The 18562-nt window shown below is 38.5% G+C and overlaps 1 protein-coding gene across 1 annotated transcript; it reads left to right on the forward strand.

The window, feature by feature from the left end:
* The first annotated feature begins 311 nt into the window (after positions 1-311).
* ccdc92ba (coiled-coil domain containing 92Ba) lies at positions 312-16220 on the forward strand. Its single transcript, XM_027999286.1, has 4 exons — positions 312-1530; positions 1860-2004; positions 6795-6842; positions 11669-16220. Exons 2-4 carry the CDS (start codon positions 1872-1874, stop codon positions 12373-12375), a joined length of 888 nt encoding a protein of 295 aa, XP_027855087.1. The 5' UTR covers positions 312-1530; positions 1860-1871; the 3' UTR covers positions 12376-16220.
* The last annotated feature ends 2342 nt before the right edge of the window (positions 16221-18562 follow it).

An 18562-nucleotide genomic window follows, 5' to 3' on the forward strand; every position in this document is an offset into this window, starting at 1 on the left:
CCTTGTTACATTATCAGCTTTTGTTCTGCACTATGAAAAGCATGCATGTATTTTCAAAGTTTTGAATTGCTTAAAGACAACACTTGCTAATTAAAATTTCATTGAAAGGAAAAAAAAATAAAACAAATATAAAAATATAGATATAAATTCTCCCGCATCCCATATATATATATTTACTGTGTTTTATGGGGAATGTCGAAAAGTGACAGCAACGCTGGTTTTGATCATGCATCATTTCTTTTGTGCGTGTTATACAATTATTTAATTATGAAAATCATAATTAAAGACAAACAGCAAAAACTTATACATTTCTCAAAATTTTCACCTCAAGTAATTTAATTATTTTTATAACAAGAAAAATAACAGAAGAATAAATATGCTCATATGCTCGTAGATTTATAGTGCATATAAAAACATTTTTGACTATAGCTGGAAACCATTCAATATACAGGTCTGAAGGCATTTAAAAAACAGTTTTTTTCTGCTTCACTCTAGTTCAGTCTGCTCTTGGTTATTTTATTTAGCTTAATTTTTTCTTCTAGATTTGATTTCTCAGTTCCTTGTACGCCTTCCTTGTTCTTTGTATGCGGTCCATCCAGCAAAACTCTGCCAGTATTTAGACACCTCTCTTCCTCTCGGTCCTCACTGGTCTGTGCTCCTTCCTGCTCTGGCTCCCAGTATTCTCCTTCTTTCTTCTTCTTATTGCAAATCTTCGTTTTATTACTATTCCATCAAAATCTCACCATCAACTTGCCGCCTACGTTCGTCTTCATTTAGGTCCAATCAATACGCAAATAACTGGCAATTAAAAAAACAACAACAAAAAAAACCTAGTTATGCAAAAATACTTTACAAAAAAACAAGCCCGTGGACCCAAAAGGGATTGACACGTATATCAGCTCTATTTGTGGGAAACAAAAAAATAATCCTTTCTCTCTCTTACAAAGTTTTACTGCTCGGTTTATCGCTCTCTGAGGGACAACTTTCCTGTTTCTGCCCTCCTATATTGATCCTGATGCGTGTTGACGCGCAGCTGTCAGGTCCTCTCTCCTCCAATCAGCTGGCCCTCTCGCTCTGTCGTACGATGCTCTGATCACGGCGGCTTGTTTTCATCATTTCCCAGCTCCATCCAGCGGCTCTGTGCTCCACTCCGTGGGTGAAGAAGGAGCAGAGGCATCCTGGGAAACAACAATGATAACATTAATAATGGACTGCGCACCGCCAGGCTGTCCTACGTCCCATCCTTGATCGACGCTCTTCCCTGCGAAGCGAGGCGCGGACGTTGCGAGGAGGAGCGGCTTTGTCGGAGGATAGACGGAGGACCGACGCAGCCTCTCTCTCCTCTAAATAAACGGCGTCACATGCCGCTGGGAAGCGCTTTATCGCTTCAGATGAGAGGAGTTTGGGTGAACGTCGCATCCCGCAGGATTTGGAGCAGCGCCGGAGAGCGGCATGCCCGCATCACAGGACGTTTTGTAACGCGTCTGTGTCATTTCCTCTTGAGTCAACCTGGTCAGCCTCACTTTGAAGGTAAGCAAGAGTCTTTCTTGGAGAGCTGCCTGCATCCTCTGCTAATTTGATTCATTAGCAGGGGCGCCTCTAAGTTTCTGAACGGGTGGCCAGATGGGGGTCACTCACCTTGGAGCACCAAAACTCAAACAATAACAGAAAGTGTTGGTGTGATGTTGGAAAATACACAAACCCTGCATGTTAAGTAAGGTGCCCCCTTTGGAGCACCGCTGGTCTTTACTACCTTATTTATAGCATCAGCGTGGCCTTGCTTGAACTGATTTTCTTCTGTTGAGCTTCACAGAGTTAAGAAAGTCAGCCTCTTATTTGCTCTCCCTCTGTCCCTGCAGACTCCTGCAGCCATGGGTGAGGAAAGCCGCCTCTCTCATCAGATCCAGAGCGTGGAGAGGAGCGTGGCGTTCCTCAGGCAGGAGCACCTTACTCTGCTCCACGGCCTCCACCTGGAGATCCTCTCCCTGCAGAAACGCTGCTCAGGTGAGGGAAGCATGCAGCTGCTTGTGGAACCCTGACGCTCCAGGAATGTCTGTTTGATTCTGAACGTTGCTTTTGCAAACTGATGTTTACCTTTTCTGTGTTGCTAGCATAAAAATGTTATAATTTGGAAAGGATTCATGTTTATTTGTATTAAAGTGGATTAGATAAAGATTGGATTTCAATGCATGTCTTTATGTGGCAAATTATTTTTTTTTAAATCAAAGTTTTTCTTTTGGTCGATTGTTCATGTAAAAGGAGTATAAATTTTAAAAACATTATGCTTTAGGAAAAAATGTAAATAGCTTGTTGCAGATTATTTATACCCTTCTTACTATTTGATTATCAAACTTTTTCCTATCCCCTTCTGGTATTCTGATGTATTTGGTGACGTGGAAAGGCCTTCTTGGCATCACCCTAATCTTTAGCAAAGATTAGATTCAAGTCTGGACTTTGACTGGGCCACCTCAGTACACTAATATTGCTTCTAACGGGAACGGTCACGTTAAACTGTGAATAATTTTTGGCTTTACTATAATGTTGCTCCAGTTTACACTAAGAACTCACCTGACAAAACGATACTTGTAACGTTGCTGTGGGAATGCTGTAGATGTCTTATAGAGTTCACATCCCAGTGACACGAATATGGCGAGAATCTAGTTGCCGAAATGGTGTCACGAATTCAATTTTATTACTTTAGATTTATTGTTTATTAAGATAATTTCAGAAACATGTTTAGGAAGTGATTTTTTTTTTTTGTATTTGATAATGTCTAAATATTTTTCAGTATGGCGTATTTAATTTCCTGTGATCTCAGCCTCAGGTCAAAGGTTTCTTTTGTTAATCTTCTTTAAGCATCCCTTGTATTTTCTTCTTAGTGACCACAGCTATTAACTAATCAGGAAGTACTCCACTTATTAATCCTTTCTCCCCAAGACAGGAGTTGGCCAGTAAATATAAACTCCTTCATTTTGTTGTTGTTGTTGTTTTGTTTTTTAAAAAACTCATTTTGATATTTTATTATAATCCATTAAGCTTCTAACTCTAATAGAAGAAAGCAGCCATTGTTTGACTGAAGTGACCACATCACCATGAGTCACATTGAGACAGAGGCTAATGATGACATCATTCTGCTTTCTTGTTTGGAGAGTAATGGATTCGTCTTCTATGCAAGCATGCTCCCATATCCTTAGATTTACGGCGTTTTCATGGAGATATTATTCATTTTTGGGCATTCCTTGAAATAATTTTTTCTTGCTTTTGTCTCCACAAAATACCTTTAATCAAACCTAACTCAGTTTTAACCCTTTTAGAAACTAAGACAGCTTTTTGTCCCGCCATGAAAGAAAAAGCAACACACTTGTCTTTTTTTTTTTATGTTGCCAGACATGCAGTAAAATATGTCTGCCGATATAAGGGTAATTGTTTTTCCATTAATCTCATAGCTCCAGTAATCCATAAAAAAAAAAAAGGATTGTGGTGCACAGACACAGGCAGAGCAGAGGGGGGGAAGGGTTGGTGTGTTTACGTGAGAGAGATGGATGGATGGCTCTGTGCCATGCAGGGTGACCAGCTGTGCTGAAAACGACCTCCTTCATCGCTCTGTAGCCCGGCGCTCTCACATCTGGTCAGCGCAGCTGGACCGGTGACATCACACACCCCCGAAAAATTAAACCCTCCCACCACCCACTGCTTCGTTCTCTCCTCATGTACATGCACACCTACATATACAATAGGTTTTATGAAGGGGGCGTTTCCTAATGTGTGCACATGAAATGTGTGTTTTCAGCCAGTTCACTAATCTGCCACCTTGAAGGTTGCTGCAAGGTTGAGCCGAGCAAGTTGTGAGCATCAGCTGCGTCTTTCTACTGCTGACCTTTTATTGCTTCCTGAATTTTCTCGTCAGCATAAATGCCTCTTTGCTGCTGTCTCCTTCAGCCACAAGCTAATTCACTTTTTTAAATTAGGTCTTTTCCCTCCCTCCCCTGCTTTAGTGCATGTTTATTGTCTGTGTCAGTAGGTTTGTCCTTCAGGATATCTTTGCGGCATTCAAGGCAGAATCGATGATACAGAAAACCTCTAAATGCTCAGTTATGGGCTGCTGGAGATAAGGCTGACCTACAAAGCATTGCTGGATGTTGCAATGTGCTGAATGCTCTCTTTTCAGTCCTTCCTCATTATCGGCATGTTGTTAATGAATTGGCTGCATAAATGCCTTGTGTTGAGGGTGCAGAAGTATAACAAGAAATTGGTGCTTTTGAGGCTCTTCAGCAGGTCTTTGTTACTATAAAACCAGCTGCTGAAAAGTTTTCTGACAGTATTTCCATCACTTTCCCTTTTGCTGCTGTTCCCTCTTCTTTCTCCCCCTCTGTCTCTGTTCTTGCCAGCTGCAGAGCGGAGGAAAAAAACGGTGTGACATGAGGATAAGAGACGGGAAATGGGAAATAAATGCAACGATTTACAAAAATAAATAAGTTCTTATCCAGGCCTGTCACAATAACAAAGGTGTCTGGATGGTTAATTGTCCCAGAAGTTATTGCGATAAATGATAATATTGTTCTTTTGAGACCATTTTTAAGTAATATAATGGCATTGGCATAATAATGCACCAACTCACTCTGAAACATCAATAAACTGTAAATTCTAACAAGCATTTAACACTGGATCTCTTTAAATATCTAAAATTAAAAAAACGAAACGGCAAATAAAATGAGTTATTAAGTCTCTGTGAACAAAATTATCCCTAAAAAAAAAGGGATAGTTGAGACCAAAGCACCAAACTGAAGACGTTTGTCATCCAGTTTTGGTGAAAAGAGAGAGAAAAGGGAAAAAAGGTTTGAGTTTGTTTGAATTTATCATGCGATTAATTGATTTATTGCTTACTGCAACAGGCCTATCCTTATCATCTAGCAAAGAAATTCAACGGTTTGGAAGGTTAGTGCCTGAAAATATACATTTTTAATATATCTTCTTTTAAATATTTCCTCTTACAGGAATATTTCTGTACGTTCAGACGTATCTGAGGATTAAATGAGCCAGTCGTTGTCCCCCCACTCTTGAGCTGAAGTGTGTGACAGATTCGCTGGCTGAGCAGGTGTCTGATGATGACACGCTGATTGACGGGCCAGACACAAGCAGCAATCCTCCTACGGCTTTTTACGTCAAGCTGTCTTTAGCCGTAAAACTGGCAACTAATAAATGAGCAACGCAAGCAGAGTAGTCGGGTGCCTGAAAAAAATTATAGCAAATATGATCATAATAATCCTATTTTGGTTTTGTCACAGATAAAAAGGTGTTTGCACCCCCTGAATTAATAAAATGGGAAATGAGGAGATTTCAAAGGGCTGAACAGGTTGTTTACAGACCGTGATGCATTCAAGTGAGCTTCAGTGATGTGGGAAACGACAAGCCCCAGAGAACTATCCCAGACAAGATCTGTTTCCATATAGCTCAGCGTCATGCTCAAGGCTGAGAGGATGAGAATGATTTCCACGTTTTTATCAACATTGGTAAATCTCCTGCTCTAAGTAGAACTGAAACGATTACTTGTATTTCCTGCAACTTCCTAGTAAAAAAAAAAGGCTTTTTAACAGTTTTCTATTTTTGCACTTCCTGTTTTGGTGTCATTTTATTCTCCTTTTTCTACAAATGGCTTCAAATTACCTAGTGTATGATAAAGGTATAAAAGTAACATTTTCTTCTTCTGACAAAAACTCTGAGCTGAATAGAGTCCTCTTACTAATGTGTCCAAATTGCCCCCTTAATGCCCCTAATACTCTGATTGTTCTGACTATAATTTATAAGTCTGTCATTTCCAACCATATTATAATTGATTATAATTTGACCTGTTGGGTCAAAGATGAAGCATCTTAGAGAAACTAGTCGCCCTCTACATAAGCCATTAGGATTTTTCTAAAGGCTCTCAACATTTTCTAATACAGCATTAAATTAGGACCTGATAGTTTCAGATGAATTGGTCACAGATCTGGGGCTATCAAACTAAAAATCCCTCAATCCTGTTTATGTGTGTCTTCTCCTTTAAGACCAAACTGACCCCTGGTGTTTCTTTTTTTAAAAGGTTTTATTGGCTCTAGTGGCCTTTATTTGAAAGTAGTTTGACAGGAAAGAGGGTAATAAGAGAGGGGGAAGACATGCGGCAAATGTCACCAGGCCGGGAATCGAACCTGCGACCACGAGAACTAAATACGTGGGTTGTGCTTTGCCCCTGTGCCACCACAGCACCCGACCCCTGATGTTTCTATAGAGGCATTACGAGGACAGAAAAGATTCTTCATCACTAAACAACTTGCCTTGTGATGATCCAAACCATCTCAGCAACCTGTTACCTGTTGCTTTTTTATGGCTTGCATGAAATGCAGGCTTATGTTGGGACTTTAATTGTTTAGGGACCAGGCTGTGCAGCATCGTCAGCTGTTTTGTTAAATGCAGCATGGTTTGCAGAGCAGAAAGCTAAATGCTGAGCTTGTGGACGGTTTCTGTTTCTTTATGTTTCCTCTTGAACCTGAGCCACCAGTTTTTTATTTAAATATGTATTGATTTCACTGTAATCTGTAACCATTTTTAATAGATTATGTTGGGACGGCTCCACCAAGTCTATTCCATGCAGTTTTTGATGATTTCACATTTTCTTTTGAGTAAATTATTCATGAGTTTTCTGAGAATATGCTATAAACTGCAGCTAACATATGTTCAATGGCGAGTGTAAACAGAATAAATAAAACAAGATATGATTCGTCTCTGTGATGCCTATTTTTGTTTTTCTCTCATTTCAGAGCTGACGAGTGAGAGGAAATCGAATCCTCCAGGCAGGACACAGATAGGTATGCACTTTCTGAAAGATCTGGAAAAGTCTGGGATTGATTTAATAATTTTCATATTCTGGATAAGCACAGAAAGGTTAAAATTGAGTATGGGTAAAATGTTGGTTCCTATCTAAAAGTCAGAAACCCAAATATATGAAAAACAAAGCGACCCTTTACGTTGATGATGACTTCAGTTGCTCCTTCACTGTCAAACACACTGATGACTTGTAGTTTGTCTTACTGACACACATTTTTAAAGAACAAAAATGGGCTTTCCACAGCTTGTTTGGCCTCATTTTAATGTTTTTGAACTAGATCTAAAGGTTGTTTTTTTTTTTATTGTTAGTCTTTGGTTTGGAAATTCCTATTAAAAAAATTAAAATTAAAGGATTGCATCATTGACCCCAGTCATTTAGAGGACCTGCATTTGATTCTTGATAATTCAGTTCCATTCTTATGTGTTAGAGATTCTAGTTGACCAAAGATTCACTTTGCTACGCTGCTGAATAATAAATAAGTTTCAACCCTGGTAGCTTCATAATAAAGATTACAAAATCAAACTACCCAAACTATGCAAATGTTTAATGCTTAACTGCACATATTCCCCTCAAATCTGACGGAAAACTCTTGATCAAGTCTGAAAAATATGGAAAGTTTGAAATGGAAAGTTTGTAGGAGCCCTGGTATGTGCCACTGGTTTTAAACGTCTTTCTCAACCTTATCTTGTTCTATCATTCAAAATTATTAGTGCACGTTAAATTTTTCACATTGTCAGGTTAAAATCACAAACCTTATTGTATTTTTTATTGTTTTTTTGTGACGTATCCAAATAAAGTAGTACATATTATGAGGATGTAAACAAATGCATTGCTTTGTACAAATAAAAGTCTGTAGTGTGGCTTATATTTATATTCAGTCACCAGAACAGAAAGTACCAAACGGCATAGGCAGGATCATGTTGCTAAGAACCTTCTTTTTATTTTTTGCCTTTCATTTAACCTGGGAATTACCACTGAAATTGAAATCTATTTTAAAAGTGAAGTCTGGCAAAAAAGGCAGCACCAATTTTACTACTTTTAACAACCCAAGATCAAAATCCATATGATGAGTTGACATTTTTCACCTGCTTTGAATTTATGTATAATAATTGGAGCTTGAAGCAGAAACTCACTTGGGGATGTGGAACAGCAGAGTATTCAGTGACCGTAGATCGTTGTTGGTTAGACACAAGTCAATGGAGAAGTGATGAAACCTAAAAACAGACAAATGTAGATTTCAGGGCATAAAAAGAGAGAAATAAATCTCTGTGATCCCATTTAGTCTTTTTATTATTATTTCAAAACTATGCGCAACTTTGCATTATTCTATCACACAAAATTTACGAAAGATGCACTAAAACCTGTTCCTGTAACGAGTGAAGTGTGAACATTTGCTGCCTCTTGGATTTTTATTCTACCTTTTGCTCTGAGGACACAAAGACAGATGAACATTTATCCAGCTGACCGCCCCTTCCATCCCTCAGGGGAACCGATCCCTGTCGTCCCTGCATCCCTAAGAGAGAGAAACCTCTAACAAAGCATTCGCAGGCCATGAATGTTTTATTCCACTGGTCATATGTGCAGATTTGTTGTGTGAAAATAATTGCAACAGCTCTGCCAGAGTGTGAGATACACACACACACATGAGCCAGGCCTCATGGCTGATGTCCAGTTGTGGCTGCAGAGAGAGGCTCCATTTTGTCACATGGAATTAGACACAGAGAGGAGAAAGAGGAGTCAAAAGGCGAGTGAGTGTGGCTGCTTGGAGTAAGAAGTGGGTTTTGGCTTGAGTGCATTACTCAGCCATTAGATCCCTTTTTTCCAGGGCAGGTTATCCCTCAATCCATTAATACAGCATGGCCTTACAAATCGATCCCTTCCCTTTTTTCTTCTTCTGCTCCAGTTTCTACTGGAGGTCCCAGTGGGAGTGTCTGCTTACAGACTTTACTCAGATGTAAGGCCTGGAAAAGAGAGAGGAAGAAGTGGGAGGAGAGAGGCAGCGTGAGGTGGAGAGGAGAGGGCTGGGGAGTTAGGACGCGGTCGGTGACAGACGTGGAGGAGGGGAGGATAAAGATGGTCAGATAGCATTACAGCCATGATAAAAAAGAAAGCACGCCATCTCTAATTTCTAGGGATTTAGGTATCAAGTCATATCAAAAACGACCTAGTCTTCAACTGGGGGCAAATGTATTTGGATCTAATTTAGTGTATTGCTTTATTTCAAGCCATTTAGAAGAAAAAATGCATATTGTACCCTTGAAAAAAGGAACAAAAAATTTATGCAGCCACATACAGTATACACAAATATGTACATTAACTATACATACAGTAAGGACAAGATATTGTCTGAGTCATCCCTGTTCATTTTGTAATAAAACTGTATTCAGCTTAAAAATAAGTAGGAAGAAGATTGTGTGTTTACCATTGTAATTTGAGACGTAATTTGTAATAATCCCAACAGATTACTGCTGATTCATCTGCATCGTTAAGAAAACGTCCCCATCAAATGCACTTAATTATTTAACTGCAGACATCGTTGTTTTGGAGCATGATTCATCAAAATTATCTGACAAAAAAAACTAACTAAATGTTTTGTATTCTACATATTATCAACATTCAAGCAGGGAGGTGGTGGTGTGATGATGTGGACCTGCTCTGTTGCTTTTAGCGGTTCCCTCTGCTGCAATGCAGTGCATCACCACATGGTGGCGCCACTTGCCTCATTATGACCAGTAGTCATACTTTTATTCTTCTGTGTGTATTTTTGTGTACTCTCTAGTAACATATAGTAAAGTTGGCACTTAGTTGTTTTTTTACTTCAGCTTAATAAACACTTGTAGGAAGTTAAAAGTTGTTGCTCATTCGCTACCAACCTGCACACGTCTGACTTCACCTCCGCCTCACATTGCACGCTTGAGGAAACTCAAGCCCGCTTTGGGTTAGGCAGCAGGACAATGATCCACAGCAGATTCACTGAACTTCACTGACTCAGGGCTTTTTGCCTGAACCTCCTCTCCCTGCTGGTACTGAAATGGCTCAAAGGTTGTCCGCAGAAAAGACAAGTTAAGCAGCACAACATGGTAGACCTAACTTTGGCAGGAAACCGACAGCAGATGAGTCTTACTTTGGGGCTTTCTGTTGAGAATAATACACATATAGTGGTGATTCCCAATATTTATTAGGTGGACCAGTCGTCCTGTCATGTGGAGGGACTACAATAGAAGTTGTTGGACAACAAATTAAAATATGTCCATAAATACAAGGCTGTCATGACTTAATAATAATTTCCCCATTGTGTTTGGTTTCTGGATAGAGGGAAAGTATCCAACAGGAAGGATTAGAAATTATATGCAACATGCAGAATATGTGTGAGAGAAATCAAGCGTCAATGTGAACACATCCGGTGCGGTGTGAAATACAGTGGTGGCAGCATTATGCTGTGGATATTTTTATTTTCAGCAGAAACGAGGAAGCTGCTCAGATTTGACGGGAAGTTGAATGCAGTTAAATACAGCAAAGCATCTGAGACTGGAGGGGAGGTTCACCTCCAACCAGGACAACAACCCTAAATGATACTGCCTGAGTTACAATGGATTGGCTTAAATCAAACCAGATCTAAGTGCTAGAATGGCCTACTAAAAGTCTAGATCTAAATCCAACTGAGATTCAGTTAAAATGATTTTTTTTTTAAAGTCACATTCACAATAACAACACCTTAGCTGGCAGAAGTTGTGGCATCAGACCTGGAGCAATAGCACCAAAAGTCTTCCTGTTCAACGGTCGGAACAGATATTGAAGTTCTTCTAGTGCAGAAGATGGAGTGCATTGTCCCACAACAGATACGGCTTTCTATGGATCACCATTTCGGTTTGAAAGAAGCAGACTGGTTGAATCATTCGACCTCCCATTGAGGAACTTCTGTTTACAAGACAGACCTCATTAAGAGAAGATCTTTCTATTGTGGACCAAGCACTGAGTAGATCCAAGTATGTCTCTCAGACATCACTTTTAGGTCAAGTCAAGTTTATTTGTATAGCACATTTCAGCAGCAAAGCAGCTCAAAGTGTTTTACACCATAACAACTGGAGTGCATAAGATACTAGGAGAATCTTGCGAGGAGTGAATGAAGGAGAGGTGGTTAAATACTGGTAGTTTGAACACTGTAACAGATGAGTACTAATAGGGAAACTTGGTGCAGCTGTGAGGGAAGAGCAGAAGGCAGGCTGAGGGAGAGATAAATAACTCTGGGGACCTAGGAGAAGTAAACACTAACGGGTGAGAAGGGTAACATAAATCTAATTGCAACTAAACCTAAGACATAAATAAATATAAAGTCGCTGAAATGACTAAAATGAACTGCTCTAAAGTAAGACAGAAACAAGGATGATTTATCAAAACACGAATAACACAGATATCAAATGACCAAAACTACAAACAACCCATAATTGTGAAAGTCACAGGTTCTCAAATATATTAAGGTTTTGACTGCATCATTCTAACATACGAATATGCTTAGACCTGAAACTCTTGAATGTAGCTCAGGCTGCTAATATTACTGAGTCATCTTACCAGAGTACCCCATGTTATCTGTATCCAACACATGACCAATCACTATCTTTAAACAGAACCTCTTCTGGATTTTTTTTTTCTTCACTGATTTCTTTTGCTTTGTCACTTTTCCATAAGGGCTAGACAGTAGTTGCCCGGTCCTGCGCTTGATTTTATCTGAGCCTTTGAGGGTGAAAGGGCCCCATTTATGCACTAAACATTTATAAAACATTCATATTTGTTCTGCTTCTGTGACAGAATTACTCGAGGAAGAGGAGATGCTGGAGGCTCGCTGCAAGGAGCTGGAAACGCGTCTGGACGAGCAGGAGTACACTCTGGGAGAGTTCCGGAAGGAGCTGGGTCACAAAGGAGCGTTGGTGGGAGCCCTCAGAGCCAATCTCAAGGAAAAGGAGCGTCACTTCCTGGAGGAACTGAAACGGCGCAGCCACTGCTCCACCGTCCTGAACACGGAGCTTCAGAAGCAAACGGAGGCGGCGGCATACCTCTCCTTCCAGCTGCACGCTGCCAAGCAGAAGCTGCATCACCAGAGGATGCAGCAGAGGCAGGGACTCCTGGCCAGAGCCAGCAGCCAGGGGGTCCAGCTCGGAGCCGAGCAGAACTCCCCCCTCCCAGGAGCCTCCCCGTCCTCTCCTGTGGTCAAACCCAAGCGTAAGAACATCAGGGTGTCTTCCAGAGTGGAGCGCGCTCGGGAATGCGTTCCCATAGAGAAAGTGCTGGGCCCCGCGGAGCCCACAGCCATGCCGGACCCAGCGCTCTTCCTGCAGCCTCGCAGGCACAGAGCCCGGTCCAGACACACTGTGGCACAAAGACAGCCGCCTCTGGGCCTGGAGAGGGACCACCAGGAGGAAGGAGGTGGGGAAGGAGTGGTGGAGGTCCACGATGAAGCAACCAGACTGATGTCTTCAGCAGCAGCGCCCCCTGCTGCCCAGACCAACGCAGATTAGCGTCTGAGCATATCTGCTTTTACCGCTGTATGCTATCTTCCATCAGACTGTTAATACTATTAACTTTTACTCAGCACCTTGACTGACTTATTACTGAGACTGGTTTTAGCTATTTAATTATCTTACCCCTACTGCTAGTACTTTTCTAATAATCTTTAATATAATCCTAAAATAACTTGCATTGCAAACGTCAGTGAGTGTCACGACTTAGGTTTACACTGCAGTTAGATGCTCTGCATACTGTGGAGCCTTAATTTTAAGGCTTTGATTTGTAAAGACGGTGAGTTTGACCTGGGCCCAGTCAACTGAGATCTTCCAAGGCCGACTATAAATCAGGCTGCGTGTCCAAGTGTTTGTGTCCTCCGACTGAGTCGCAGCTGAAAATACCTGAGTGGGAGCAGAGCGGTTGTGTGTTTTAATCACAATGAGCAGAATATAGCACGTGAAAAATGACAGTTTATAATTATTTGAGAAATTGTGAGGCCTTTTTAGCAGACTCTACTGCACATTCAGATATACAACTCTGTTTCCCCAAATACCATTTACTTAAAATAGTTCAGAAGTAAAATGTTTAAGCTGAAAAATGTTCTGAAAAATGTGCATATTCTTGCAACAGCACATTTCATTTCAGAGGCAAAGGGCATATATCAAATTTTTGTCAACTTTTTCTTCTCAGGTTTGTTCAGGCTTGTAGCTCAGGATACCTGTGTTAAATTTACAAGTCCAAAGTAAAAAATAAATACATAACAAAGTCAAAAGTATTATTGTATCATGCAATGTCTGGCCAAGATAAAAGCAAAAATAGTAAAAATTTCAGGCGTTCAAGTGGAGATTAATGTCCATTTTTTCATAAAGAAGAAAGACAGTTGTTTAAATAATGAGCTCGACAGTAATTGTCTAAAACATAGCAGAAGTGAATGGAAACAGCTGAAAGTCTCACTTTTCTCCAAAGAATCAGCACATGTTTTACTTCTCTTGTATCACTACAGTGACATAATTGTCAGCAGGCTAGTCTGGAGACTCTTTCTGCTGCTCCTCTCAAATGTCTGGAGTTTTCTCTCAACATAAAAACTCATCTGAGTTTTAAAATAATCACTTCAAACTTCTCAGGGGTTGTTCAAAGGGCTGGTGAAATGCTAACATTAAATCTGTCATTAATTTGGGTCAGACACTGGGGGAAAAAGAACTGCGGTTTCAGGTAAATTTTTTTGCACCAGCATAAGATGGATAAAAAGTAAAAACCACTGAATTTCCAATATCTCTATAGTATTTCTGAAACATGTCTATAGTGTGCTAGACTTGCTTTAGGTAAATTGATTGTCTCTTGAGTTTTGCTTCTAATTTTTCATCCACAGACAAATGATCCTTTGGAGAAAACAAAATTTTAGAAAACAAAAAGAATCAGATGTAGTTCCAACAATGCAAACATTAACACATGCAAAAAATTTACATTTAAAATAAGAAAAGCCACTCTTCCATCCTTAATAATATTTTTTTTGCTATGGAAAATACTCCAGTTTTCAAGATTAAAAGCTGAACTTGTGCCTCAGTGTCTGTCTTGTTGATCTTCAGGGTTTTTCTTTGGATTGAAACTTTACAGAACAAGGCCACATTCAGGTAGCACTCAGCTGTGACTTGTTGGACCATGAGATTTGGGTCAGGTTTCCCCTTCGCCATGTTGCCATGGTAACCCAAACTCAGAGGTGCCCACCAAGGTATGACTATAGAGGGCCACCGCGATAAGCTTACTGACTTTATTTGGTCAGACAGTTTTATGCATCACATATTTTATAAATATGAATTTCAAAAAAAAGGTACTTATAAGCATGACGCTGTCATGCATGACATAACATCTGTCATAAACAAGGAGTATTCATGAATGTTTGTGAATGTTGTCATTTGGTAAATATTGTCACTTTTAATGCAAAGTATTTTAATGAACTTTTAATGCAAATTTTAATAGAACTTTGCATTAAAATGTCATTAAAAAGTCCATTACACTTTTAATGGACTTTTAATGCAACTTTTAGTGCAACTTTGCCTTAAAAGTGTCATTAATTACCGAATGACACTTCCTGACAACAGTTGTAAACATTCGTAAAGACTTTTTCATATTCATGACAGGTTTTATGTCATGTATATGACAGTGCCATGTAACACTTCAAATAAAGGGTTCTGATTTCCATTTGATCCAGTCAAATAAGACCAATCCTATGACTATGACCAATAATCTAACAAAAAAAAAGTCTGCGCGACCTTTGTTTATATGACTCCATTGTTCATTGAATTCATAGAAACAAACTGCGCTGCAGTGGACATGAACAGAACCACTTTAAATCGTTAACTGAACCAAACGGCGATGGGGCGAAGTGACCAGCACCCAGTCTTCCTCAGGTGTGGCTTGTCTGCTGAACTGCGACTTCATTTGTTGTTGTTGTGTTGGACTTTCTTTTGACCTCAGGAGAACAAACAAACAAAAGAGTTTTGTCTTTAAGGAGTCTGTACATTTTAAAGGCTGGTTTACTCGTTTGTGTCTCTTTACTGTTAGAAATCTTCACAAAGACAGTACATATCCAGGAGGACAGGAGTCGTCTCTGTCTGGAAATGAGGAGGTGGTCACCTCTGGTGTTACACCACTAAAATATAAATTCAATTAAAACTTTTTCTTTTTATGTCTTTTAGGATTTTTTTTTTCTGCTGACTGTAAGAAGGCAATCTTTAAAAAGTAACTCCTCCGTAGTTGCAGCCTTATAGCAGAGGATTTGTAAACGACAAAACAAGCAGGGCAGGGTGGAAACTAGACATTTCTTCTCTCAGTTTGGGATTTATAAATATATATCATTTTACTGTGTGTAATTCTCAGTGTTATGCTCTGAATTTTCTGTATTATTAACGTCAAACGTGATTTTGCTGCTGTCCTGATTTGTTTACTTCCTAATCTCCAAGTTAAATGTTTAGCACTACGTTTCACACATATACAACATGTTAATAGATGATTAATTATTTGTATTTATATTTAAGGTTACATATTCTAAAACGAGCTAAAAAGGAATTACCTTTATATTTTGTAATAATCTAACCTTCTGAGTTTGGTTTGTAATTTTGTCTGATAGATTTGTTCTTTTGCTTCCACTCCTTAAGCAAATAGGAATATTATTATGTTTCATTATGGACTGTCTTAGTTAAAATGAATTATTTTGCTAAATATCTTAACCCATCTTCTGGTTGTTATTTTGTTTTTTCCAAGACAGCTGTTGCACTGAAAATAGAATATGCGGACGTTAGACTTTTAGACGCTCTTACTGCAACATTTTTCTTCTACATCTTCTAGTTTGGCACAAATTGATCTCAACACACTTTAAAATCTAGGATTTTTCTTTTAATATTCCAGGTGCAGTGACTCATCCAAACCTGGATTGATCATTTCCAACTTTTTACAACATATTAAGAGAAATCTCAGCTGACAGAAGAATACAAATCATAATTATTGATAGATTTACTCTAAGCAGCAATGCCTCTATACTTTCTCATTGTTTAGGTCTCAAATAGATTCTTCTGGACTGTATTTATTTACCTCCATCAAGCCACTTCTTGGACATGTTTTCCTGTTTATTTCTAGCAATAATGCTGTGTGGGACTCGACATGGGATGAAGAAAGGCGTCCCTTAAGGTTCTTGTCCTGGTTTGGCCTGTGGCTGAGCATGAGATACTGATTACCGCATATACTGTGCATATACAGTGAAACTGTACCAAAAATGGAATAAAATGGGGGACTGCTGAGTGTGCCAATTACTTTGTTGTTGAAAGTTAGTCTGAGGCAATTAAAAAGAAATTTTGCAAGTGTATTGATGAATTCACAGAAAGAATTTTGTGTTATTTTTGCAGTCTTTTTATATTTAGAGGTATTATTATTAAGGACAATTTAGAATAATACATTAAACGTTCAAATTTGATCCCACCCCTGCAAATAGTCAGGCCTTCTAAGTACATAATTTTTGTCTTTATCTGATATTAAATCAGACATTTCCTGTTTATCTCAATTGGGTAAAATATTTCCTAAATATGAGGCAATGAGAAGAAAATGGTTATGTCTTTTCATGTGTGTATATAACTATTTAGTTTTAGCTTAGCATAAAATTATTTCTTAAAAGATTTATACACTACTAGACAAATTTTCACTCTTTAATTAAGGACGTTTTTACATCCAGCTGGTGACAAATGTTTAGAAATGTTATACTAGGACTGTGTGCAGGACTGTCATCCTAAAAAAGGTAAGAGATTATAATCCTTGAGTATAAATCACTTCATATTTATTTGGATACTCTTGTATTATTTTAAACTAATAAATAATAAATTTAGTTAAAGCAGATTTCTCTTATATATTTAACTACTGGCAAACAAATAAATGTAGAAATTACTAGAAAAGAAAAGTTAAGATCTGGATAAGACAAAAACATTTATAGACATGATGTTGTTATTGTTGTTGAGGGAGAGTGTATATTTATTTACTTAGGCTAACGTCTAATTATTTCTTTCTTTGTTATTAAGCATTTTCCAGTTAGTTTTTTTGTTTTTGTTTTTTAAAATTATATTTATTGATTTTTTGGGGAATACAAAACAAGTGACAACAATACATCTGATATAAGATGTACATTAAACAACCTAATCCCCAAAGCAAACAAATATACTTTGTATATATATTAGTAAAATAATAGAAAACAAATAAATAGCATGCATATCAGAAAAACAAAGAGATAAAAAAAATTGCATCATTTTCTTAATTTCCTTCAGAATGTCTCAGAAACTCAGTGGCTCAATACAATACATGATGCCTTCACCGACATTATTTGAGTTCCGGTAAAATGTTTATTTTAATTATTGTTTTTTTTTTTTTTTGTTTCAAAACGCTTAGTTATAATATACGGAGCCCTCTAGGGGACATGGGGAATTTTTTTTCTTTTGCGTTCCCTCGCAATACTTTTGCGTTCCCTCGCAAAACTTTTGCGTTCCCTCGCAATACTGTACTGGTCAGTTATGCAGCATAATTGAACACTGCCAGCCTTTCTTACGGTGGGCGCCGTACTTTATGCTTTAATATAAGGTTATGTGAGGTTTTTCCATGAATGTTAGTATCTTTTTGTGAAATATCTGAAGTTTTATATCTTTCTTTAGGATAGAAAGGCACCACAAACCTACGATATAAACAGAAACCTTCCGTAAGTAGGAAAGAAATAAAAATACATTATAATTTGGACTATTTCTGAGTTATTATCGCGGGTAATAAATCATCTGACAGTTTTGATTGTGTCTCTGTTGTGTTCGTAGTCTGAATGGTTTAAAGAGCTGCTTTCAGTGCCGCTCCATCTCAGCCTTAACAGACATAAACATGCAGTAAAAAATAAATCGATTTTCAATCAGTGTTTTGCACCAAACAGTTTTTACTGTTAACAAGTTTTTATTATTAAAAACACGACAAACTAATGATGGTAAAGGGCCGAACTGGGTTAACTCGGGGAATCTCATCTGTCCGTTTATCAATCAACTCCAAACCTTTTCTTTGTTCTGTCACAATTATCGATTTATTCCATTTTGATGATCAGGTTCCAAACTTTGCAAGGACTGACCGCCCCGCTCACTGCTTCCTAATACACACAAAGCCAGTATCCTTCCCATTCATACCTGGTGACGTCACGCCCACGTCGACACACCTAAGTGTCAAAGCCTCCTGCTCCTGTCATATCAATAATTACTTATTTCATTCATATGGCTCTTACAGAGCCTCAGTGAAAACTTGTTTATTATTATTAACTGTTTGGTGCAAAACACTGATTGAAAATCGATTTATTTTTTACTGCATGTTTATGTCTGTAAACTAAGATGGCACTGAAAGCAGCTCTTTAAACAATTCAGGTTACGAACACAACAGAGACACAATCAAAACTGTCAGATGATTTATTACCCGCGATAATAACTCAGAAATAGTCCAAATTATAATGTATTTTTATTTCTTTCCTACTTACGGAAGGTTTCTGTTTATATCGTAGGTTTGTGGTGCCTTTCTATCCTAAAGAAAGAAATAAAACTTCGGATATTTCACAAAAAGATATTAAAATTCATGGAAATACCTCACATAACCTTATATTAAAGCATAAAGTACGGCGCCCACCGTAAGAAAGGCTTGCAGTGT

Source organism: Xiphophorus couchianus, chromosome 18, assembly GCF_001444195.1.
Source record: "Xiphophorus couchianus chromosome 18, X_couchianus-1.0, whole genome shotgun sequence".
Lineage (NCBI taxonomy): Eukaryota > Metazoa > Chordata > Actinopteri > Cyprinodontiformes > Poeciliidae > Xiphophorus > Xiphophorus couchianus.

Coding starts and splice junctions, on each gene's coding strand:
- ccdc92ba (XM_027999286.1), top strand. CDS start 1,872: ATGGGTGAGGAAAGCCGCCTCTCTCATCAGATCCAGAGCGTGGAGAGG. Junction 2,005..6,794: donor CCTGCAGAAACGCTGCTCAG/GTGAGGGAAGCA, acceptor CTCTCATTTCAG/AGCTGACGAGTGAGAGGAAA. Junction 6,843..11,668: donor TCCAGGCAGGACACAGATAG/GTATGCACTTTC, acceptor CTTCTGTGACAG/AATTACTCGAGGAAGAGGAG.